Source organism: Jaculus jaculus, chromosome 21, assembly GCF_020740685.1.
Source record: "Jaculus jaculus isolate mJacJac1 chromosome 21, mJacJac1.mat.Y.cur, whole genome shotgun sequence".
Classification (NCBI taxonomy): Eukaryota; Metazoa; Chordata; class Mammalia; order Rodentia; family Dipodidae; genus Jaculus; species Jaculus jaculus.
This window is the reverse complement of record NC_059122.1, coordinates 10659813-10684197: the sequence shown is the minus strand read 5'-3', so window position 1 is coordinate 10684197 and position 24385 is coordinate 10659813. Positions and strand designations below refer to the sequence as shown.

Genomic DNA, 24385 nt, shown 5'->3' with positions numbered 1-24385 from the left:
ATAGAAATATTGATACTTTAGGCATGTTTCCTGCCCTAAAACAATAATCTTAAACTGCTGTCTTGCTTCCAGTTTGGGGGGTAATTGGTACTTGCATTGATATGCAGACTAGCCAAAGATGTTTTCAAACACAAATCCAAGTTTTTACACTGTCTAGTCTTTTTCCTGGCACACAATTTCTACATTAAATTAATTGCTTTAAAGTTATTGATAAAATAATTGATAAAAAATATTGTTTTCCAGGCTACTAAAATGGTCTGCCTATACTTATAACTTACAGATACTTAAAAGATAGAATGTGTATGCTTTCTATGTCCCAGACATAGCTTACACTATCACCTGACAACTAAGCTTAAATATTAATCAGAACGATTTTAAATTATTGTGTTATTCTCTAACCAGATCTGCTTTGCTAACCAGATATGTTCTGTGTCCTTTTAACTAATCTGCTTTGCTAATCAGATATGTACAGTCTCCCTGAATAATTAATAATCATATGGAGAAGCCAAAATCAATTGGAAACATTGGAATTAAAAGGATAAGCAATACTTTGGTTCCTGCTCCTGGGTCAAAAGGCCACAGGAGATGATGGGACACTTGAAATTAGAGCCTCTGGTAAGTTACCTGTCTTCTTGATCAGAGAGGATGTGGAGACCCAGAAATGAGTTCCAAGTCAATGTATCTGCAACAGGAGAATCACACTGGAGGAAAATCAGTCCTCCAGGCTTCCTAAAAGAGGGAGGGCCACCTGGTCAGCATGGCCATGACTTATCCTAGCAGATGACAATGCTGAGAGTGTAGGAAAAAAAAAAGTTACAGGGCTTGAGAGATGGTTTAGCAGTTAAGGCACTTGCATGTGAAGCCGAAGTACCAAGGTTCGATTCTCCAGTCTCTACATAAGCCAGATGCACAAGGTGGTGCTTGCGTCTGGAGTTCATTTACAGGGGCTGAAGGCCCTGGTACACCCATTCTCTATCTGCCTCGTTTTCCTCTTTCTCCTTCCCTCCCTCCCTCTCTTAGTCTCTCTCTCTCAAATAAATAAAATATATATTTTTTAAAGTTACAGACTTCTTTTGGGCTGGAGAGATGACTCAGCAGTTAAGGCACTTTTTAAAGTTACAGACTTCTTTTGGGCTGGAGAGATGACTCAGCAGTTAAGGCACTTGCCTGCAGTCTAAGGACCCAGGTTCGATTCTGCGGTACCTATGTTAGTCAGGTGCACAAGGTGGCACACGTGTCTGCATTTTGTCTGCAGTAGTAGCTAGAGGCTCTGGCATGCCCATTCCCTCTGTGTGTATCTTCCTTTCTCTCCTTCTCTAATAAATAAAGAAAAAAATTTTAAAAAGTTGCAGACTTCTATTTTTCAGTACAATATCATGTTAAAATCCTTAACCCCCCCCCCAAAAAGAATATTTTTGTCATCTATATGTAATAAATCTATTTTTGGTTTTGAATAAGAAAATGGAAGATGCAAAACCTCAGGGAGTAATTACTTCAGGGAAAGACAGGGAGTTAGGTAGGGGATGAGTCTGTGTCCAGGAGACAAAGAACTGGCCAGTTCTGGTCCCTGAGTGACAGGTGTGGTCCAGTCCATTTTACTGGGCTTGACAGCTTACATGTGCTTAATTTTTAATTTCTTTTACTTTTACAAATTTAATTTGTTTTCAAGGAAATGCATCCATTCTTTATATTCGAGGGCTGTCCTCCAACTTAATTAATTAATTTATTTACTTGAGAGAGAAAGATGGCGAGAGAGAGAGAGAGAGAGAGAGAGAGAGAGAGAGAGAGAGAGAGAGAGGGAATATGGGTACGCCACGGCTCTGGCCACTGCACATGAACTCCAGAGGCATGCACCCCTTTGTGCATCTGGCTTACATGGGTCCTGGAAAGTTGAACCAGGATCCTTTGGCTTTGCAGGCAAATGCCTTAACAACTAAGCCATCTCTACAGCCCTTGTCCTCCAACTTAAAAGTCCAGGGACATCTCCCATCAACATGTCAAATTACATCTCCTGCTTTAGCACTCTCTTTCCTGACTATATGCCTCATGATTTAAGAAAGGTCATTGGCTGACAGAAAGCTGGAAGAAGCCATTCAACATGTAGTTCAATGGGAGAAAGAGATACCACCAGTGAAGATACTCAACAGTGGACACTGCAAGCCTTATAATTGGCCAGCCAGCCCAAATGAGCCAACAGGTCCAATAGTGGCACGTCTGTCATGGTGGAAACCAACTGCCCTCCAATTGGACTGGAGGCCCACTCCATGGAAGGGGAATACATCCCTGATACAGAAAACTTAAAACAGGGGTAGTCATGAGCCCTAGGGGTGCAGTATCTGCTGATGTCTGGAAAAATGTATTTATTATGCTTATCAAACTACCCAGTAATCACTTCTCTTAATATTCATTCCCTTATATTAATGCTACTCTCACTTTGGGTAGAGAATCTTCTCTTTTAAGATGGCAATGACCTTGGGATGCCTCAGAAGGTATCATACTGCTGGGAAGAAGTGACAGAGGAGTGCTCAGCACTGCAGTATCTCTATCACACCTTCCAAGGCTCCGGGTCCATTGCGGAAGAGGTGGAGGAAAGAATGTAAGAGCCAAAGGAAGGGTAGGACTCCTTACAATGTGCTCCCTCCAGACACAAAATGGCCTGGATACCCATGACCCTGCAATGCCTGACACTACCTACACAAGACCATCATAAGAGGAGGAAAAGATGATGACATCAAAATAAAAGAGAGACTGATTGAGAGGGGGAGAGGATATGATGGAGAGTGGAGTTTCAAAGGGGAAAGTGGCGGGGGGAGGGAGGGCATTACCATGGGATATTTTCTATAATCATGGCAGATGTTAATAAAAATTGAGAAGAGGAAAACAAAAGAAAGGTCATTGTGTGTCTGTGTGCTAGAATGTGTATGGCATACATGTATGACTTCACATAGGGTGTGCACATGTGTATACATGTGTCTAGAGACCCGAGGTCAAAGTCAAGTGCCTTTCTTAAAATTGCTTTTTTTTTCCTTTAAGTTGTTTGACTTAGGGTCTCTCACTGAGCCTGGAGTCAGCCAGCCCTGGGGATCCACCTGCCTCTGCCTCCCCAGCTCTGGGATCATAGGTGCACATCCCCATACCCAGCTTTTACATGGGTGCTGGGGGTCCAAACTCAGGTCCTCTTTCTTGCATGACAAGCGCTTGATTGGCTGAGCCACCTTCCCAGTCCTCACAGACACCTCTTAAGCCCCGTTTTCTATTTATACGGGTATCTTCACCGTCGCTGCCCCTCACCTCTCCCCTCGCTCCCAGGATCCGCCTGTCAAATGTCACTTACTTTTCCTACATCAGCTTAGTGCAGAGACATTCTGACACACTTAATGTCAAATGTAATGGCTACCGATTGTGATATTCTAGATTATTTTGCACACTTAAAAAAGTATTTTATTGGGCTGGAGAGATGGCTTAGCGGTTAACCGCTTGCCTGTGAAGCCTAAGGACCCCGGTTCGAGGCTCAGTTCCCCGGGTCCCACGTTAGCCAGATGCACAAGGGGGCGCACGCGTCTGGAGTTCGTTTGCACAGGCTGGAAGCCCTGGCATGCCCATTCTCTCTCTCTCCCTCTGTCTTTCTCTCTGTGTCTGTCACTCTCAAATAAATAAATAAAAAATTTAAAAAAAAAGTATTTTATTGCTGGGCATGGTGGTGCATACCTTTAATCCCAGCACTAGGGAGGCAGATATGGGAGGATCGCTGTGAGTTTGAGGCCATGCTGAGACCACATAGTGAATTCCAGGTCAGCTTGGACTACAGTGAGACCCTACCTCGAAAAACCGAAGAAAAAAAAATTTATTTATTTGAGAGAGGAGAGAATGGGCACACCAGGGCCCTCATCCACTGCAAATGAGCCCTGACTGCATGTTGCCCCCCTGGGCCTCTGGTTTACGTGGGTCCTTTGGCTTTGCAGGCAAGTGCCTTAACCGCTAAGCCATCTCTCCAGGCTTATTGTGCACGTTTTTATATCAAGTCCTTCTTTATTAATTAATAAACCACCTTTGGGATCAGGCCACTTGAAAGCCACAGTGCTTATGCCATGGACTTCTGAGTCTAGGAGACAAGACAGTCAAGAAACCAGGCTCTTACAATGGGGAATTCTAATAAAAGGGGGCACCCAACCCAAGTCGATGAGGTCACTATAAATCTGTGCACTTCCCAACACAAACTGCCTACTTTCACATGTTCTGCTTCAGACAACCAAATCCCAATGGGTAGTGTAGATTTCTTTTTCACCTGTTCCTCTATCAGACACAAGAAGTGTGTGGATGGCTGGAGAAGATGGCTTAGTGGTTAAGGCGTTTGCCTGCAAAGCCAAAGAATACCAGTTCGATTCCCCAGGACCCACATAAGCCAGATGCACAAGGGGACACATGCGCCTGGAGTTCGTTTGCAGTGGCTGGAGGCCCTGGTGCGCCCATTCTCTCTCTCTGTCTCTATCTCTCTCAAATAAATAAGTAAAATATATTAAAAAAAGAAGTGTGTGTGTGCGTGTGTGTGTGTGTGTGTGTGCTGATTCGTATCCTGTATCCGGCACAGAGCACGTGCTCAGTAGTGTTGGCTGGGTGATTCACTGTAGTATTGGACCCCATGTGAAGGTCTGGCAAGGATGGGTGGCTTTGGACTTCGGGAATTCCAGGAGTGTGGTGTGGATGGAGCATTGGGGTGGTGGGCACGGGTGGGGTGTGCAAGTGAGCCTCAGAGTTGCCAGGAGCGCATCCTGATACACTTATCTCTTGCCGACCAGTGTGGGCTTCTTTCTGAGGGTGGGTGGCCACTGGAAGCAGGAAGGCGGTGGGTGTCTTGGCACGACCACACTGCCCCTTAGCCACTCTGCAGGGTGGGTGACCAGGGAGGGAAAGCGTCCGCGGGGACTGGCTGCGGGAACGGCCGAGAAGCAGGAAGCGGCTGACTTGGGGCTGGCGGGGGTTGGTGGGAAGGAGGATAAGATGGTTTGAAGGACACTGGGGGACAACTGGGGGAGGACTGGGCGTGAGAAGAAGAGAAACGCAGCTGTGTGGACTGAAGCCATCGCTAATGGAGAGGCAGAAGACAAGAAGGTGGGCTGGCTGGGAAGGATCGCCGCCTTGCACAAGTACGGACGTCCCGAGCCTAGACAGACGCCGCCAGCCACTCTGCCATGCGTGCGAGGGTTCACCAAGCAACGTATTGAAACCGAGTCTCAGTACCCACATTTGACGATGGGAAAGAAAACCAGGTCCCAAGCTCCCTGGCCTTTGCATCGCTACCCTGTGGGGTCGTGTACGAATGTGTTGACCATCTCCCTTTCGAAACAAAGGGGACTCCTGTCCACGCGTGCAGAATCTGGAGAGAGGGCTCTCGGGCCATATCGAGCAAAGCACTGGGCAGTGGGTCACATGTCAGGAGGGGTCACCAGTAAAGTTACTCACTTATACTTCCACTCTTTTCCACTGAGGCCAACATCGTCATAGACTGTAAGTTCCCGAGACCTCAGTCCTAGCCCTGTCAAAAAAGGCAAAATTAGGTTTGCAATCTACAGCCCCTGACCTTTCCACTTACACACAGTTATCCAGACACACCCTCAAGCCTGTGTATCCCAACCTGATTGTTAGAACAAAAAGCTTCTCTTTCAGAAGGAAATCCAGCTGAGAGATTAAAAAATTCTAAATATTCTGGTATCTCAAAAATATATGCACGGTTATCAATTTGATTTCCTGCAGAATTCATAAAATATGAATTGCTTAGAAGCATCATTTATTAACTATATTCCCATTTTCTGGCACTGGAAAAGATTTATATAGTGCTAGAATTCTGAGAGAGCATTTCTTAACACCCAATGGAAGAAAAAGAAACAAATTTAGATTATTCATATTGACTTTTTTACCATAAAAAATCCCTCCCTTTGTTTCACTGTTGGCAAATGTTCCTATATAAATACCTTGCATTGAATTGAATCTGACTTAGCACATTATTAGAATTAGACACTTTCAGTGCATAGAATTTACATTCTCTGGCACATTTCATAGAATTCCATGGTTTTCAGGCAAGTCATTAGTTGAAGAAGTTTGAGACCCTCTTTGATAATTATTCATAATCCAGGTCCCACGATTCAAAATTATTCATTACTTTAATAGTTTTATTCAATTCATTTGAAGTTGGGTGGGGATATGGGTTTCATCTCCCTTATTTTAAATGCCTTAGAACAGAAATTTTAGGTATCAAAGCTTTTTAAAGTTTAGAATATTTGGATATACATAATGAGATATATTGGAGATTAGTTATCTTGGAGAAGGAACTCAAAACTTGAAATTTAGGTTTAATGTACACTTCATACACATGTTCTAAAGGCAATTTTATACAATACTTCCAGTGTTCCTGCATTTTTTTATTTTTTAGAAAGAGAGAGAGAGAGCAAGAGAAATTGAGAGATAGAGAGAGAATTGGCATAACAGGGCCTGAGCCACTGAAATTGAATTCCTGCCACCTAGTGGTCATGTGCAACATTGCACTTGCTGCACCTTTGTGTATCTGGCTTATGTGGGATCTGGAGAGTCCAACATGGGTCCTTGGGCTTGGCAGGCAAGTGCCTTAACTGCTAAGGCATCTCTCCAGCCTGTGTTCCTGTGTTTTGACTACAGCCCATCATTCTAGATTAGGAGTGGAATTTCCCACTTATTCCACTCAGATAACGGAACATGGTCAATTGTAGGTATCTGGATTAGGGAATGCTCAATCTCAGAGGGCATTCTTTTTTAAAAAAAATATTTTATTTTCATTTATTTGTTTGACAGAGAGAAAGACGGAGAGAGAGAGAGAGAGAGAGAGAGAGAGAGAGAGAGAGAGAGAGAGAGAGAGAGAGAATGGGCACACTAGGGCTCCAGCCACTGCAAACAAACTCCAGATGCGTGTACCCCCTTGTGCATTTGGCTTATGTGGGTCCTGACAAATCGAACCTGGGTCCTTTGGCTTTGTAGGCAAACGCCTTAACTGCTAAGCCATCCCTCCAGCTCCCTAGAATGCATTCTTACTCTAAGGGCTCTTCCTTTTTAAAATGAGGACAGGTTGAGGGAGCTATAATTTTATTGGGTATACATAATCTTTATCCTTTAGCAAACTTAAATTTCTGAAGTGTATCATGCATTTGAATTTCTGTGTCAGACTTAAAGTAGCCACAGGTCTACAGCCGCTAAACAAGAAATCCAAAGAATAACACGGCGCCAGCCCTTTTAGTGACATGACCAGAGTACGGGGCACGTTCTGTGTGTTCTACATGGCTGGCACTGCTGATGACTCGTGCCCTGCTGCTTCCTCAGCGACACAGACAATATTCCAGTGACCCATCCTGTGACACCGTCATACTCAACTCACTGTGCGCACATCAAACCACATGCCGTCAAATCCATCACACGTGTGTGGTATGATGCAACATGCCCCAACTTCATCATCTGAGGTCTTGGGTACAAAATCCCAGCTCACCAAAGTATAAAAGTGGGTATGAGAGCCTCCGTGTGTGTGTGTGTGTGTGTGTGTGATGTCTGGCACACTGGAACTTTAAGAGCAAAGCATTGACCCAAGGCTGTGGTGTGGGTAGTGTCAGGAAAATGCCCCTCAGCTTTCTCAAAGCAAGAACTGCCTTCGTGTAAAATGCCTTGATTCAGATGGGCCCATTTTTTCATGGAATGTGGAAAAGCCGGGGGGGAGGGGATTATCCCAGCACTTCCTTCTCCTGTCGCCCCTTCTCCCCGCCACCCCCCCCATAGCCCCGTCCTGGACATACCAGTCCTGAATGTACCAGTAGCTTTGGTCCGCAATAAACGAATGGCGCTTACCTAAGTCAGGCAGAGACGTGGAAAATCCATTGCTGATTGAGAGAAGAGACAACACAGTCAAGGACAGAGCCCTGTGCAGAGATCACCAGACGCTTCCCAAGTACACACCGATGAGGGCTGTTCTAAGCAGGAGGGTGCCACCCAGTCAGGGCACGACGCAAACCTCCCACAGCTCTCTTCTGAATCTCACTGCCTACTCAAGACAATTGATGAATGCCTGCTTACCTCCTAACAGACAACCGCGGGCTGCCCGCCCTCTGCATACACACAGAACCCTACCTTCTCTGCTAACGTTTTCCCCCCAAAGACTTATTTATTTATTTGTAAGGAGAGAGAGGGAGGGAGAGAGGGAGAGAGAGAGAGAGGAGACAGACAGAGAATGGGCGTGCTAGGGCCTCCAGCAACTGCAAATGAACTCCAGATGCATGCATCCCCCTTGTGCATCTGGCTTACGTGGGTCCTGGGGAATCAAACCAGGGTCCTTTGGCTTCACAGGAAAACACCTTAACCGCTAAGCCATCTCTCCGGCCCTTGTCTGCTAATGGTTAAAGAAACTGGTCAGACGTATTGCATGTGCATAAGTGTTGGTGAGATGGAATAGTGTTCAGACGGAGTCACGGGGACACTCTGCAGACACTGACCCCTGTTTGTGTTTTGCCAACGGAGGACATACAGAGAGAGGTAGGACCAGGCGGAAATGTAAGATGGCAACTTGCTAGGTGAGAGACGACATGTGGTCTGGAAAGATTGGTGGCCTTCACTTCTCACCGCTAGGGGGATTACGTGGAAAGAAGTGTGGATGTGATGGGAAAAAGAAAAATAAAAACCTAGGTGTTGGGCTGGAGAGATGGCTTAGCGGTTAAGCGCTTGCCTGTGAAGCCTAAGGACCCCGGTTCTAGGCTCGGTTCCCCAGGTCCCACGTTAGCCAGATGCACAAGGGGGCGCACGCGTCTGGAGTTCGTTTGCAGAGGCTGGAGGCCCTGGCGCGCCCATTCTCTCTCTCTCTCCCTCTATCTGTCTTTCTCTCTGTCTGTCACTCTCAAATAAATAAATAAAAATTGAACAAAAAATATTAAAAAAAAAATGACTGGGGACAGTTTCTGTCCTGAAGTGGCTTAGCAAAAGAGACCAAGATAAGCATGTCTCTCCTGCTGTAGGCAGGGGTACAGTATCCAAACCCCATGATCTGTTGGATCTTGTGGAAGATCTGGCCCCAACAAACAAAATCCCGACACTCTATACCCGGAAAGAACTTTAGAGAATACTATAACTCCACCTCAGTGTCGGCAGTGAGCTTGGCAAATTATTTTACAGGACCCTTATACAAACCACGGCTCTATGCCTGCGAGACTTTGTGGGTGTATTAGTGAAAGAACTGTCTCCAGAGACGCACGTTGCTTGCAGTAGGAAACCGCAGACTGCTGAGTGTCCACGGAAGAGACGTGGCCGTGGGGGGCAAACCGAAGAGCGCCCAGGGTCCTGTCCCTTGTGTCCCAAAGACTGGCACGTTAGAGGTGGTTATATTTGCGGGCGGGGTCCCTGCTAGGTCCAAGACAGATGCACAGAGACCATTTCAGCAGAACACTCCCCTTCCATTGCTGTGCTGGGGGTCGGGGGGACAAATTCAATAGAGAAGGGTAAACAAATGAGACCAGGAGGGGTCTCATTTCTGTAGGTCGAAGAAAGAAGGTGAGGAACAAAGCTAGTGATGGCGACATGAAGGACCTGGACCTGCTAGCCTTTCCTGACTGACTTTGCCAAAGGGGGCGGGCCACGTGCGCATCCGAGCACCCAAGGGCGCTGGCCACCCAGGGCTCTGTCTGCTTCTGTGGGGATTTCCAGGGTAGAGTTAACAGTCAACGGGAGCATTTGGAACTATCTGGAAGTTTCCTGGTTTAGTGGATAGAGACACACTGGCCCCTCAACAGCAAACAACTTGGTGACGCGTGCTTTCAAAGGAAAGCCTCAATGCACCTGGCAAACAGCAACCCTGGATTCTGCCCCAAGGGGTTTGTTTCCTAAACACGGGCTGAAGGAGGAAATCAGAGGTCAACATCTGCTGCTGTGCTGTGGACTGTATCCAATGACATCATCACTTCCTTAGTCATTAACAAATTCTGGTAGTGGCAAGAATCTGAGTTTAAATGCCAGTCCTGCCGCTTTTCCCCTGGGGGATTCGGTCAAATTCTATCATTTCTGTGAGCCTTCGTCTATTTATCTGGGAAATGGGTCCCCACTGGCACCTGCCTGGTAGATGTTAAAAATGTCATTTACGAAGCACTGGCCATTGTATAAAAAGTGATACTATATATAATTGCTTATTGGATTGTTTTGTTTTGTTTTTTGAGGCAGGGTCTCACTCTGGTCCAGGCTGACATGAAATTAACTGTATAGTTTCAGGGTGGCCTTGAACCCATGGTGATCCTCCTACCTCTGCCTCCCAAATTATGGGATTCAAGGCGCCACCACACCCAGCTTGGGTTTTTTTTTTTTTTTTGCTTAGCAGATATCTAAAAAAGTTTTCTACTGCTAATGAATATGTGTAACAAGCAGAAGTCTTCTCTTTCCTTTCTCTGTCAGAGTCCTGAAGATTCTGTTTAGAAAACTGATCAAACCATATTTTGAGACAGAGGGGGGCAGATAGAAAAAAAATGGGCACGCCAGGGCCTCTAGTCATTGCAAATGAACTCCAGACACATGTGCTACCTTGTGGATCTGGTTTTACATGGGTCCTGGGGAATTAAACCTGGGTCCTTTGGCTTTGCAGGCTAAGCCATCTCTGCAGCCCCAAACCATATTTTAAATTTCTCTACTTTTACTATTGTAAACATATACTGCATTGATAAAATAAATGAAATTCCTAGGTTTTCCTAAAATTTAGGTTTTCTGGAGCTAAGATTCTTTGTACACAATTAATAATGCCTCTTTCAACTTGAATAACTATCCTTTTATTTTCACTAATTAAAAAATATATTTTTATTTATTTGCAAGGAAAATGAGAGAGTATGGCCTTTCTGGGCCTCCTGTCACTGCACATGAGCTCCACACACATGCATCACTTTGTGCATCTGGCTTTATGTGGATCCTGGGGAGTTGAACCCAGGTCATCAGGCTTTGCAAGCAAGCACCGTAACCTATGAACCATTCATTTCTCTGGCATTTTCACTGTTTTTTTGTATTAATTTTTTTCTTTTCTTTTTTTAAAATATTTTTTATTTATCTATTAGAGAGAGAGAGAGAGAGGGAGGGAGAAAGAGAGAGAGAGGGAGAGAGAGAGAGAGAGAGAGAGAGAGAGAGAGAGAATGGGTGCACCAGGGCATCCAGCTACTACAAACAAACTCCAGATGCATGCACCCACTTGTGCATCTGGCTCATGTGGATCCTGGAGAATTGAACTGGGATCCTTTTGGCTTTGCAGGCAAGCATCTTAATTGCTAAGCCATCTCTCCAGCCTGATTTTTATTAACTTTTTATATTTTACTTATTTTTAAGCAGAGAGGGAGAGAGAGAAAGAGAGAAAAGAATGGGTACACCTAGGTCTCTAGCCACTGCAAACAAACTCCAGATGCATGCGCCACTTTGTACATCTGGTTTTATGTGGGTACTGGGGAATTGAACCTAGATGTTATGCTTTGCAAGCAAGTGCCTCAAACCACTGAGCCACCTCTCCAGCTTTCACTGATTGTTTTTTAAATGAAGATACTTATTCTTCAAGTCTTGATTACTGGAGCTGCAGATCTTGGATCTGGGTGGCTGATCTTTCCCACTCCCCCTTTCTCAAAGTTGTTCATAGCTATTTTAAGTTCCTGTGCTTTTCCACACGCATTTTAGAATAATCTGACTTTAGCTATGAAGCATCTTGCTAGGATTTTTATAGAAGCTGCCTTAAGCCTGTAGCCCACTTGGGGAGAATTGAGATTTTTTTCCTGTCAATTTTACTGTATCTTATCTTTAATCCATAAACACAGTATGGCTCCTCATTCATTTTGATTTTCTTCAATTTATTTAATCTTAATTTTATACTTTTAAGAATTTAAGTCTTACACATGCTGTGATAGATTTAAGTCTACATATTTATCTTTTGGGGGGAAATTTTTAAAAGATGTTGTGCTTTTTAATTTTAGCATCAGTGTGATCAGTGCTAATGTGCAAAAATACAATTGTGTCTTGTGACCTCGCCTAACCTATTTATCTGGAAGGGTGTGTGTGTGGGGGGGGGGGGAGAAAGAGAGAGAGAGAGAGATTGAGTTTGAAAATTCTGAGGAATTTTGACCCAGACAATCACACTTGCAAATAAAGGCAGCTATGTCTTCCTTTTCAATCTCACATACTTTTATTTCCTTGTTTCCCATGTTTTAAAAAATTCTTTTGTTTATTTTTATTTATTTGAGAGTAACAGACAAAGAGAGAAAGAGGCAGAGCAAGAGAGAGAGAATGGGTGCGCCGTGGCCTCCAGCCACTGCAAACGAACTTCAGATGCGTGCGCCCCCTTGTGCATTGGGCTTACATGGGTCCTCGGGAATTGAACCTGGGTCCTTTGGCTTCACAGGCAAACACCTTAACTGCTAAGCCATCGCTCCAGTCCCATCAAGACCTTTTTCCAATAGAAAGGTGAGTATTCTAGGCTGGAGAGACGGTTTAGCAGTTAAGGCATTTGCCTGCAAACCTGAAGGACCCAGGTTCGATTCCCCAGGAACCACACAAGCCAGATGCACAAGGTAGCACATGTGTCTGGAGTTTGTTTGCAGCAGCTGGAGGACCTGGTGCACCCATTCTGTCTGTCTCTGTCTCTGCCTTTCTCAACGCATCTCTCTATTTGACTCTTTATCTCCTCTCTCAAATAAATAAAATGAATAAATAAACTACAAAAAACTAGCTCAGTTCTTTAAAAACAAAAAAGGATGCGTTTTCTAGCAGTTCTTTTATTTTCTGGGACAGGGGAACAACATATCAATGGATCCTCATTCTTACAAAACTTGCTAAGGCTGGGCGTGGTGGCACACGCCTTTAATCCCAGCACTTGGGAGGCAGAGGTAGGAGGATCGCCGTGAGTTCGAGGCCACCCTGAGACTACATAGTGAATTCCAGGTCAGCCTGAGCTAGAGTGAGACCCTACCTTGGGAAAAACAACAACAAACAAACAAATAAATGAACAAAAAACCTTGCTAAGTACACATTCCCAGGAAAATGACTTTCTTGACTAGAACTTTGAACTTCTTGACAAACAGATTGGCCAGTGGATCTCCCTCCCTCGGAAACTTCTTGCAGGGAAGCTAAATTTCCCTGAGAAGCAACATAGAAGTCGGGAAGAGCGTGGAGGGTTGAGACAGGCTGAGCCTGTTTCACGTCACTGCTGTGCCCTTTCTCACATGTAGGACTTGGCCAGCTCAACGTCTCCATCTTAGTCTGCTGTCGCTCAGATGGCGATAACCGTTCAGTCAGCAGGTGCAGTACACGGGACCTGACACAGAATTGTCGTCATTCTACAGGCTTGAGATATGCCAGTACTTACTACAGGAAGCTAGTGGTGGCATCTGCAGTTCACTGGGCCAATCTGCAGACAGAACAAGGGTGGCAGAACCTTCAGGTAAGTGATAAGGTTCTGTTCTCCATCTCACATGCTCTCCTCTTCTCCACCTCTCCATCTCACATGCTCTCCCTGTCTCTCCATCTCTCCATCTCACATGGTCTCCCTGTCTCTCCATCTCTCTCTCTCTCATGGTCTCCCTGTCTCTCCATCTCTCATGATCTCCCTGTCACTCCATCTCCCCATCTCATATCACCTCCCTGTCTCTCCATCTCCCCATCTCACATGGTCTCGCTGTCTCTACATCTTTCCACCTCACATGGTCTTCCTATCTTCCATCTCTCTACTTCACCTGGTTTCCTTTTCCACAAATTATTCTGAGCATGGCCCTTAGTACCACAGGCTGGACGACTTAGATCTGGATCAGTGGTCAGAGACACCAGATGAATTCCCATCATTTTTTTTTAAATTTATTTATTAGAGACAAAGAGAGGGAGAGAGAGAATGGGCACTCCAGCCACTGCAAATGAACTCCAGATGCACGTGCCACTTTGTGCATCTGGCTTATGTGGGACCTGGAGAATTGAACCTGGGTCCTTAGGCTTCACAAGCAAGTGCCTTAACCACTAAGCCATCTCTCCAGCCCGAATTCCCATCATTTTGGATTGGCTGTGGGGCCTAACTCTAATGGTCTGTTAGCTCCCTTTCCACACTGAGTAGCCAGGGGACTGCAAGAAGATACACTGGGAAGAGAGACCTTGTGTCTGTGAGAGGAGAGGGAAGAAAAAGGACTTGCCATACCTGGCTTCCCCTCCCACATACCTCCAAAAGCCAAAGCAGCTAAGCTGTGTGGAGAAGAGAAAAGAAACAGACAGGAAGAAGCAGCAGGCGTCATCAAGAGTAGTCGTACTCGGGGCTGGAGAGATGGGTTGGCGGTTAAGACGCTCACCTGCAAAGCCTAACAGTCCCTGTTCAATTCCCCAGGACCCATGTGAAGCCAGATGCACAAAGCGGCCCAGGCAATTGGAGTTCATTTGCAGTGGATGGAGGCCTTTGTGTGCCCGTTCTCCCTGTCTATCTTCTCTCTCTCTCTCTGCTTGCAAATAAATAAATAACTAAAATATTTTTTTAAAGTTAAAAAAGAGGGCTGGAGAGATGGCTTAGCAGTTAACCGCTTGCCTGTGAAGCCTAAGGACCCCGGTTCGAGGCTCGGCTCCCCAGGTCCCACGTTAGCCAGATGCACAAGGGGGCGCACGCGTCTGGAGTTCGTTTGCAGAGGCTGGAAGCCCTGGCGCGCCCGTTCTCTCTCTCTCTCTCTCCCTCTATCTGTCTTTCTCTCTGTGTCTGTCGCTCTCAAATAAATTAAAAAAAAAAAGTTAAAAAAGAGTACTCATACTCAACTGGACTCGACACAGGAAAGAAACAAAGAAGTGGTATGGCTGAGCAGAACGGCTGTGACGATTTTAACTTATAGTGAGCTGGAGGGAAAATCACATCTTGACGCATTTTTTTATAAGTTCCTCACGGGGTTACATATTAATTGACTTAGCAGACTTACCATCAGCAGTTTCCTCCGTGGCACACAGGTTAATGGAGCTGCCAGAATGCCTCAGATATGAAATCGTCGCCTCATAATTATGTGGTTCTTCAAATTCAGCACTGAGGAGCACAGAAGAGAAAGGTCACTTACGGCAACGCATTGCTTTAGACACACTGTGAAGCTCTTTGTACTTTTTTCCTCGTTAGAGAAATAATATCTGCTCGGTCCGGTGACCTAAGCAGATGCGGAGGGCAGGCGCCCTTTCTTTGAACACCGCAGGCGTCTGGAAGGATCGACACAGTGCAGTGCTGCCTGAAGACCGCAGGGTTCACCCCGTAATCAATAAGCAGAGGCCTCGGGTGCCACACGGACAGGAGCCCGCAGTGACAGACGGGGGGAGGGCTGCAGGCACTCTCGGGACCTTGACAGGCAGACGGAGGGGAACGGGCAGCTGGGAGTCAACGTCTGCGTCAGAACGGGAATTTGACGGCTTGGAGAGATGGCTTAGTGGTTAAGGCGCTTACCTGTAAAGCCAAAGGACCCAGGTTCTATTCCCCAGAACCCATGTAAGCCAGATGCACAGGGTGATACGTACATCTGGAGTTCATTTGCAGGGGCCATAGGCCCTGGCACACCCATTCACTCATTCATTCTCTATCTCTTTCTCTCTCTCTTCCCAATAAATGAATAAATTTTTAATTGCATATTGTTGCAGTCAGGATCACATTGCTGGAAGAAATCACCCAACCAAGAGCAGCTTGTGGGGGAAAAAGGTTTATTTTGGCTTACAGACTTGAGGGGAAGCGCCATGATATCAGGGGAAAATGATGGCATGAGCCCAGGTTAGACATCATCCCCTGGCCACTATCAGGTGGACAACAGGAACAGGAGAGTGTGCCAAACACTAGCAAGAAGGAGCCAACAATACACTGCCCCTGGAGGTGTTAGTTCCCAAATCTTTGTCAGCTGGGGACCTAGCATTCAGAACATTTAAGTTTATGGGGGACACCTGAATCAAACCAATACACACACACACACACACACACACACACACACACACACACTTATAAGGTAAATCTGATATAATTCTGTAGAAATACTTCCATATCCCACAGCATATATGTTTCCATAGGAAACAGTTTTTGTTTAAAACTTGCTGTCCAGGGCTGGAGGGATGGCTTAGCAGTTAAGGCACTTGACTGCAAAGCCAAAGGACCCTGGTTCAATTCCCCAGGACCCATGTTATCCTGATGCATAAGGAGGCGCATGTGTCTGGAGTTCATTTGCAGTGGTTGGAGGCCCTGGCACACCCATTCTCTCTCTCCCTCCCTCTCTCTCTCTCTCCCTGTCAAATAAATAAAGGAATAAATAAAATAAAATATTTTAAAACTTACTGTCCAAAGTGGAAAACCACATAAAGGTGTGCACAATCACAGGATAGCCAGAAGATATAACTAGCAGGGAACTAAAAAGAATAATGTGAAAGTGGGTTGGAAGTCGGCGTGCTGTCTCAAAATAAATGCGGCATAGACCCGAACAGAGACTTTTTTTTTTTTTTTTCAAGGTAAGGTCTCACTCTAGCCCAGGCTGACCTGGAATTCACTATGGAGTCTCAGGATGGCCTCAAACTCATGGCAATCCTCCTACCTCTGCCTCCCGAGTGCTGGGATTAAAGGCGTGCGCCACCACGCCCGGCTTCCTGAACAGAGACTTTTCAAAGGAAGAAATAAAAATGGCCAATAATCGCTTAAAGAGATGTTCACCATCCGTAGTCATGAGGACAATGCAAATGAGAATGACTCTGAGATTCCATCTCACTCCAATCATCAAACAAATCAAACAAGTGTTGGTGAGCAAGTGGGGAGAGAGGGACGTGTGTTCCCTGCTGGTGGGACGGCCAACGGGAGCAGCCACTGTGGAAGGAAGCGTCGATGCCCCTGGAAACGATGAAAACAGATCTTTCCCTCTGCCCAGCTACTCCATTCCTGGTGTTGACCCTAAAGACTCCACTCTTTACTTCAGAGACACCTGCTGTTCATCACCCCTCCACTCACGATAGCTAAGACTCAGCCCCGATGCCCATCAACCGATGAATGGCCGGTGAAGATGTGGCACGCATGCACAATGGAATGCCACTCAGCAGCAAGGAAAACAAACAATGACATTTGCAGGAAAATGGATGGACTTAGGGGGAAGAAATCATTCTAAGAGAGAGCACACAGGCTAAGAAAGACACAGACCCTGTGTTTTCTCTCATACGTGGCTCCTAAACTCGATCGGCTAGGATTGAGTGAAAATGGGAGTGAGCATTAGGATTATAGGTGCATAATTAGAACGAGACCAGGAAAAACACAGAAATAGGGAGGGAGGAGAGGAGGGGAGACCAGACAAGCTACTAGAGGGAAAGAATATATGGGGTCTGAGGGTCGTGTGTGGGGGTACAGGGGAACGGGATGACAGATTTCAAGCCTTGAAAGTAAACAGTTGCTAACAAAACTACTGTATCCAGAATTTATGGAGAAACAAGGGCCTTTTAAGACCAGCCCAAACCAAGACAGTTTGTGATCACCAAGCCAGCACTGCAGAAGATGCCTGATAGAGTGCCCTACGCAGAGGAGGAAGGAAGAGGGTCACGAGAACCCAGGGGAGAACAAGTTCATGAGAAGAGTAAAGAACAAAGCTGAGCCAGGAGAGACGGCACCCCAGTCAGCCAGCAAATCACAGATGTCGGGGAGAAATGTCTAACAGAGGAGAGAGAACCAGTAACATGCCAACCAACCAGAAAAGCCACCAACTATATTAAAGGAATTAGTAAACAGCTATTAATAGTACCTTTAAATGCAACTAATCAATAATGACTAGTTGACTGGATTAAAAAACACAGCCCAACTATTTGTGGTCATCAAGAAACACATTTCACTAGCAAAGATGCCAACGGGACAAGAGTCAAAAGAATGGAAGTCAATTTATCAAGCAAATGGAGGAAAAATTAGTCAAAAGAGATAAAATTGGCTACTACATGTTAATAAGGGCATAAGTTTTTGTTTTTCAAGGTAGTGTCTCACTCTAGCCCAGGCTGACCTGGAATTCACTGTGTATTCTCAGGGTGGCCTTGAACTCACGGTGATCCTCCTACCTCTGCCTCCCAAATGCTGGGATTAAAGGTGTGCGCCACCATGCCTGGCTGGTTTATCTCTTCTTGATAAATTATTCCCTGTTGGGCATGCTGGCACATGCTGTTAATCCCAGTACTTGGGAGGCAGAGGTAGGAGGATTGCTGTGAGTTCGAGGCCACCCTGAGATGACACAGTGAATTCCAGGTCAGCCTGGGCTAGAGCAAGACCCTACCTCAAAAAAACAAAAAATAGGGGCTGGAGAGATGGCTTAGCGGTTAAGCGCCTGCCTGTGAAGCCTAAGGACCCCGGTTCGAGGCTCAGTTCCCCAGGTCCCACGTTAGCCAGATGCACAAGGGGGCGCACGCATCTGGAGTTCGTTTGCAGAGGCTGGAAGCCCTGGCGCGCCCATTCTCTCTCTCTCTCTCTCCCTCTATCTGTCTTTCTCTCTGTGTCTGTCACTCTCAAATAAATAAATAAAAAATAAAAAATAAATAAAAATAAATAAAAAAACAAAAAATATGGGCTGGAGAGATGGCTTAGCGGTTAAGCGCTTGCCTGTGAAGCCTAAGGACCCCGGTTCGAGGCTCGGTTCCCCAGGTCCCACGTTAGCCAGATGCACAAGGGGGCGCACGCGTCTGGAGTTCGTTTGCAGAGGCTGGAAGCCCTGGCGCGCCCATTCTCTCTCTCTCCCTCTATCTGTCTTTCTCTCTGTGTCTGTCGCTCTCAAGTAAATAACTTAAAAAAAAAATTAAAAAAAAATAAAAATAAAAATAAAAAAATAAAAAGCATACTTCCACTGAATGTTGAGGATTTCAGTTCCATCAAACAAGCACAATAGGCATGAAAGGTGAGAGAGTTCCTAATACAGTAATGTTGGGTGACATTATTATCCCATTTTCATCTTTAGATAGATCACCCCAAAAAAAATTCAGCAAAGAAACCACAGAGTTAAACTACACCATAGAGCAAACAAACTTAAATGTATATGGAATTTTCTATTCAATATATGCAGAATACATATTCTTATCAGCAGTCTATGTGATCTTCTCAATAACAAATCACATTTAGGCCATAAAATAAATCTTAAAAATATAAAATAATTTACATTTTATAAGCATGAAAGCAGGAAAAAACTAGAAATCAATAACAGGAGAAACTACAAAAATATTTGGAAGTGAACAACATACTCTTACATAACCAGGGATTCACTGAAGAAATGAGTGAGGAAAGTTTTAAAAAAATCATAAAATCAAATTAAAATAATAAAAAAAAATTGGGCTTGAGAGATGGCTTAGTGGTTAAGGCATTTGCCTGCAAAGCCAAAGGATCCCAGTTCAATTCTCCAGGACCCATGTAAGCCAGATGCACAAGGTGGGGGGGGCGCATGCATCTGGAATTTGCTTGCAGTGGCTGGAGACCCTGGTGCACCCATTCTCTACCCTCCCCCCTGCCTCTTTCTCTCTCTCTCTCAAATAAATAAATGTGTAAAAAATAATAAAAAAAACCCCACAAAACTTATGAGAACTTTCAGGATACAGTTAAGGCAGTTTGAAGAGGAAGGTTTATAGCTATGAATACATAAATGGAGATATCAGAAATAGCGCAAATAACCTAGTGCTGTGTCTTAAGGTCTCAGAAAACCAAGAACAAGCCAAATCCAAAAGGTGTACATAGAAATAAATAGTACAGAAATTATTTTGGAGAAAAGATGGGTCTAAAACATTGAGTGATAAGCCAGGCATGGTGGTGAATGCCTGTTCTCCCCCTGCATTGGAACTAGAGGCAGGAGGATTGGAAGTTCAAGGTCAGAATTCTTAAACGACAGTCTAGCCATGTAGCTCATGCTCCGTGGTGTAAAGGCTTCATCAGACCCATGGGTAAATTAACTTTATTAATAAGAAGCAGGTTGGGGAGGAATTGAAAGGGGATGTCTCATTGATTTCTTGCACAACTTGTGTTAGAAATGAATACACGTCTGACTTCAGACAATGATAAGGGATTTTAAAAAATTTTTTTAAGGTAAGGTCTCACTCTAGCACAAGCTGACCTGGAATTCACTCTGTATTCTCAGGGTGGCCTCGAACTCATGGCGATCCTCCTACCTCTGCCTCCCGAGCGCTGGGATTAAAGGCGTGCACCACCACACCCGGCCTCGCTTTCTATTTTAACACAAGATGTTGCCCAGTCTGGTCGCGACTTTCTGAGCTTAGTCACCTCCCCCAACTTCAGCGTCCAGCGTAGCTGAGACCACAGGCACCAGCCACCGCCCCTGGATCTTAGTCAGTATTGGGTCACCTACGTTAGCGCTGGTTCTCTGAGTGCTGTTTAAAGTTGGGCCTGTCTGTAGCCCTGTGAGGCATCCTGCAGACCAAGGAACTGAGGCTGGAAGATGGTCAGGGTTTGCCAAGATAGCTCTGCCACTAGGCAGCAGGTATGGATCGGGAAACCGGATTTTCTGAGTGCCAGCCCATCCATCTGTCCTCTGGACTACAATTCGTGGCAGAGGAAGAAAAGTTGGAAAAACAAAAACGGCGAACCACTGGATGAGGACGACGGGCAAGGAGCTGATGAGTGGTTTTCAGACGATAATTTTCAACGCGTTCCGCGGCTGACCCAGCAGCCTGGCAGACGGAATCTTTATTGGCCATTTGTAAAGGGAATGTTTGATGGCTGGAATTATTCTCCTCTACGCCTAACATTATTACCTCTAAAATGAAGTGATTTAAGCTGTCATCTGGAGTAAGATGGGACCAGTGGTGACTTTCTTTCTTTCTCTTTCTTTTTTGTTTTAATTTTTATTTATGCTTAACCACTAAGCCATCTCTCCAGCCCAGTAGTGACTTTCTTAAAGCACTCTTGTCTTCTGCCTGGGCAGTACAGCACCAAAGCAGATTTAAAAAAAAAGGGGCTGGAGAGATGGCTTAGCGGTTAAGCGCTTGCCTATGAAGCCTAAGGACCCCGGTTCGAGGCTCGGTTCCCCAGGTCCCACATTAGCCAGATGCTCAAGGGGACGCACGCGTCTGGAGTTCATTTGCAGAGGCTGGAAGCCCTGGCGCGCCCATTCTCTCTCCCTCCCTCTATCTGTCTTTCTCTCTGTGTCTGTCTCTCTCAAATAAATAAATAAAAATTTAAAAAGAAAAATCTTTATTTCAAAGAGAGAGAAAGAGAGAGAGAATGGGCACACCAGGACCTCCTGCCATTGCAAATGAACTCCAGACACATGCGCCACTTTGTGCATTTACCCTTATGTGGGAACCGGGGGAACAAACCTGGGCTGTGAGGCTTTGCAAGCCCCTTTCACTGCTGAGCCATCTCTCCAGCCCCCCAAGGCCGATTCCTAATAAACCAATGGCAACTTGAGCAGCAAAGAGAGAAACGTTTATAACTAAGGCCCAAAGCCCCGTGTGGATCCCTCAGAGCAGACCTGAAAACGCTGCGTTTCCTATGTCGGCGCCTCTGCCCTGTGCTTTGCCACGACATCCAACCCCACGGGGGGCGGAGAGGGAGGCGAGGTCCCCCCTGCACTGTGACAGGCCACCACGAGGAGCACGTGGCACGACGGGACCCGAACCCTGTTACAGAGCAGCCAGACGGCGGCCGTCTACCACGAGCTCGCGGCCCGGCGACTCCGCGTCTCGGGTTATAGATGTTTAGCGTACCGCTCCCCACAACTCTACAAAGTGGGGTGTGATCTCCCCATTTTCCATGTGAGCAAATGCAAGGCGCAGGGACACACAATTTTTTTTCAGCACTGTTATCTGTCTCCCAAAACCTATGCTTTTTAATTCTTTTACAACGTGCACCTTATATCTTCAAATTTCAAGAATCATTCTAATCGCACCTAAACGAACTCTAATGACAGCTACTGGGAGAGAACGTGTGACTGGGGGGCGGTGGAACACGCCTGTGGTCCCAGCACTGAGGAGGTCGGGGCAGTAAGATCCCGAGCTCAAAGCCGCCTGGCCCTAAAATGTCACAAGACGGTCTCAAAAAGGAAGAAAGAAAGAGAAAAGGAGACGGGGGCTGGAGAGGTGACCCAGAGGTGAGGGGTGCTTCTTGCCCAAGCACAAGGGCCCGGGGCTGCCAGTGGACGAATCTCTAGATCTCCAGTAAACAGCCGGGCCTGGCCGCACGTGCCTGTAACCCCAGCGCTGTGGGGAAGCAGAGTCTTTGGCACTAGGGAGACTTTGGCTCAAAACAAGACCAGGCTGAAGAGAAACGGAGCAAGACGTTCAATGTTCCATTCAGGCCACTGCACGCGTGGGACCTCATAGCAGGTGTTCGTATGGGCACAGCGAGGGCACATACATGTGCACATGCGTGGGGGAAAAAGAACATGCAAATACGAGACCTGGCGTGAAGGAAGATACAGCTGTATAGAAAGCATTCCAGGCCCAGGAGTGGTGCTAAGTGTCTGGCGGGAATGAACATGGCATCCTTGCCAAGGGGCTTGGAGGGTGAGGGGGCACTGGCCTGGCCGCATGCGGGAGCTGTGCGCGGGAATGGAGTCACGGGCTGAGCGGGTTAAGGCTGTCTTGTTATGACTCTTTTCTTTAGAAACCACAGGAGGTCTTGGGACCATGGCACTGTCTAAATTACCTTCTACCTTCAGACATAAAATGACCTGGATGTCCATGACCTCACAGCTCCTGACACTACCTACTCAAGACCATCATAAGAGGACGAAAAGATCATGACATCAAAATAAAAGAGAGACTGATTGAGATGGGGAGGGGATGTGATGGAGAATGGAGTTTCAAAGGGGAAAGTGGGGGCAAGGAGGGTATTACCATGGGGTACATTTTATAATCATGGAAGATGTTAATAAAAATTGAGAATAAAATAAAATAAAATAAATTGCCTTCTAGACCATCCATGCTTTTGTGTGGAGAGTGGCTTACGGGAGGCTCAGAGATAATGGCACACGATCCATGTTTGGGAGGAAAAAATAAAGCAGACAGGAGCTGGAGGGTGGGACCTTGGTGATGACGCATCCCGGAGGGGTCATAGGTCCAAAAGCACAGCGGCGGGAGCCGCCTGGTGTGTGGGAGCCGGAGACCACGTGACGTGAGCGGATGGGGGGCCGGGCGCTGCGCACGGCGGAGGCTCAGTGAAGGCTGGCTGAGTAAGAGCCTCGCTGTCTCTCAGCCGGGCTTCCCTCCCATCCCATCGACATGTGCTCTTCTCTGTTCTGGGTGTGCCTCTCTTTTTTGTAAGGTCTTTGTAAGCAAAGAGAGGGAGAGAAACCTAAGTTTTCTTTCCTTGACTTCCATTTTTCACCTGAAATGGGACCATTCGTGTCACCTTCCTAAGACGATCGTGGGGCTAAAATGAGTCTAATAGCTACACCCAGCGTGTGGCCATCCTTAAAAATTAGCATCCAGTCGCTGAGAGTTTAAGGCCTCCCTGAGACTGCATAGTTAATTCCAGGTCAGCCTGGACCACAGTGAGACCCTACCTCAAAAAAAAAAAATAAAAGGTATTGACTAGATGTGGCAAAACTGAAATCCTTACACATTTGTAACGGAAAAATAAAACAGTGCAACTTCTATGAAAAAAGTTTCATGAAAAAAAAATTAGCATCCAGTCAACCTTACTGAACAGACCTATGTTCTACAATAGGTTGAAAGTCTGCAACTGAGGCTGGAGAGATGGCTTAGTGGTTAAGGCACTTGCCTGCAAAGCCGAAGGACCCAGGTTCAATTCCCCAGGACCCACATAGGCCAGATGCCCAAGGGGGTACATGCGTCTGAAGTTTGTTTGCAGTGGCTGGAGGCCCTGGCGCGCCCATTCTCTCTCTCTCTCTCTCTCTCTGTCTCTATATGTATCTGCCTCTTTCTCTCTGTCACTCTCAAATAAATAAATAAAAATGAACAAAAAATTTTTTTAAAAAAAGGGACAAGAGGGCTGGAGAGATGGCTTAGCAGTTAAGCGCTTGCCTGTGAAGCCTAAGGACCCCGGTTCGAGGCTCAGTTCCCCAGGTCCCACGTTAGCCAGATGCACAAGGGGGCGCACGCGTCTGGAGTTCGTTTGCAGAGGCTGGAAGCCCTGGCGCGCCCATTCTCTCTCTCTCCCTCTATCTGTCTTTCTCTCTGTGTCTGTTGCTCTCAAATAAATAAATAAAAAATTAAAAAAAAAAAAAAGGGACAAGAGGACTTTTTCTTGAAGTGGCTTAAGCAGAAGCCGCCTGAATGTTCTGGAACTAAAACTCTGTAGGATGCAGGCTTCAAAACCTCCCTCCCTCCATTCCCTTCAGACGCTGCAGCGGGCGGGCGGGCTGCCTCCTCTGCCCTGCACAGGTGGGCGAGGGGAGCTCGCTTCAGCTCTGCTCTCCACGGAGCA

General features: G+C 46.1%; 1 protein-coding gene across 1 annotated transcript in view; it reads left to right on the top strand.

Annotated features, from left to right (window-relative positions):
* Positions 1-22724, top strand: part of LOC123456351 (zinc finger protein 302-like) — an 82549-nt gene extending 59825 nt beyond the window's left edge. The window contains exons 3-4 of the mRNA XM_045139140.1: positions 13350-13447; positions 22601-22724. Of these exons, the coding sequence (XP_044995075.1) occupies positions 13350-13447; positions 22601-22666 (164 nt within the window). The 3' untranslated portion in view covers positions 22667-22724. The remainder of the gene's footprint in view (positions 1-13349; positions 13448-22600) is intronic.
* The last annotated feature ends 1661 nt before the right edge of the window (positions 22725-24385 follow it).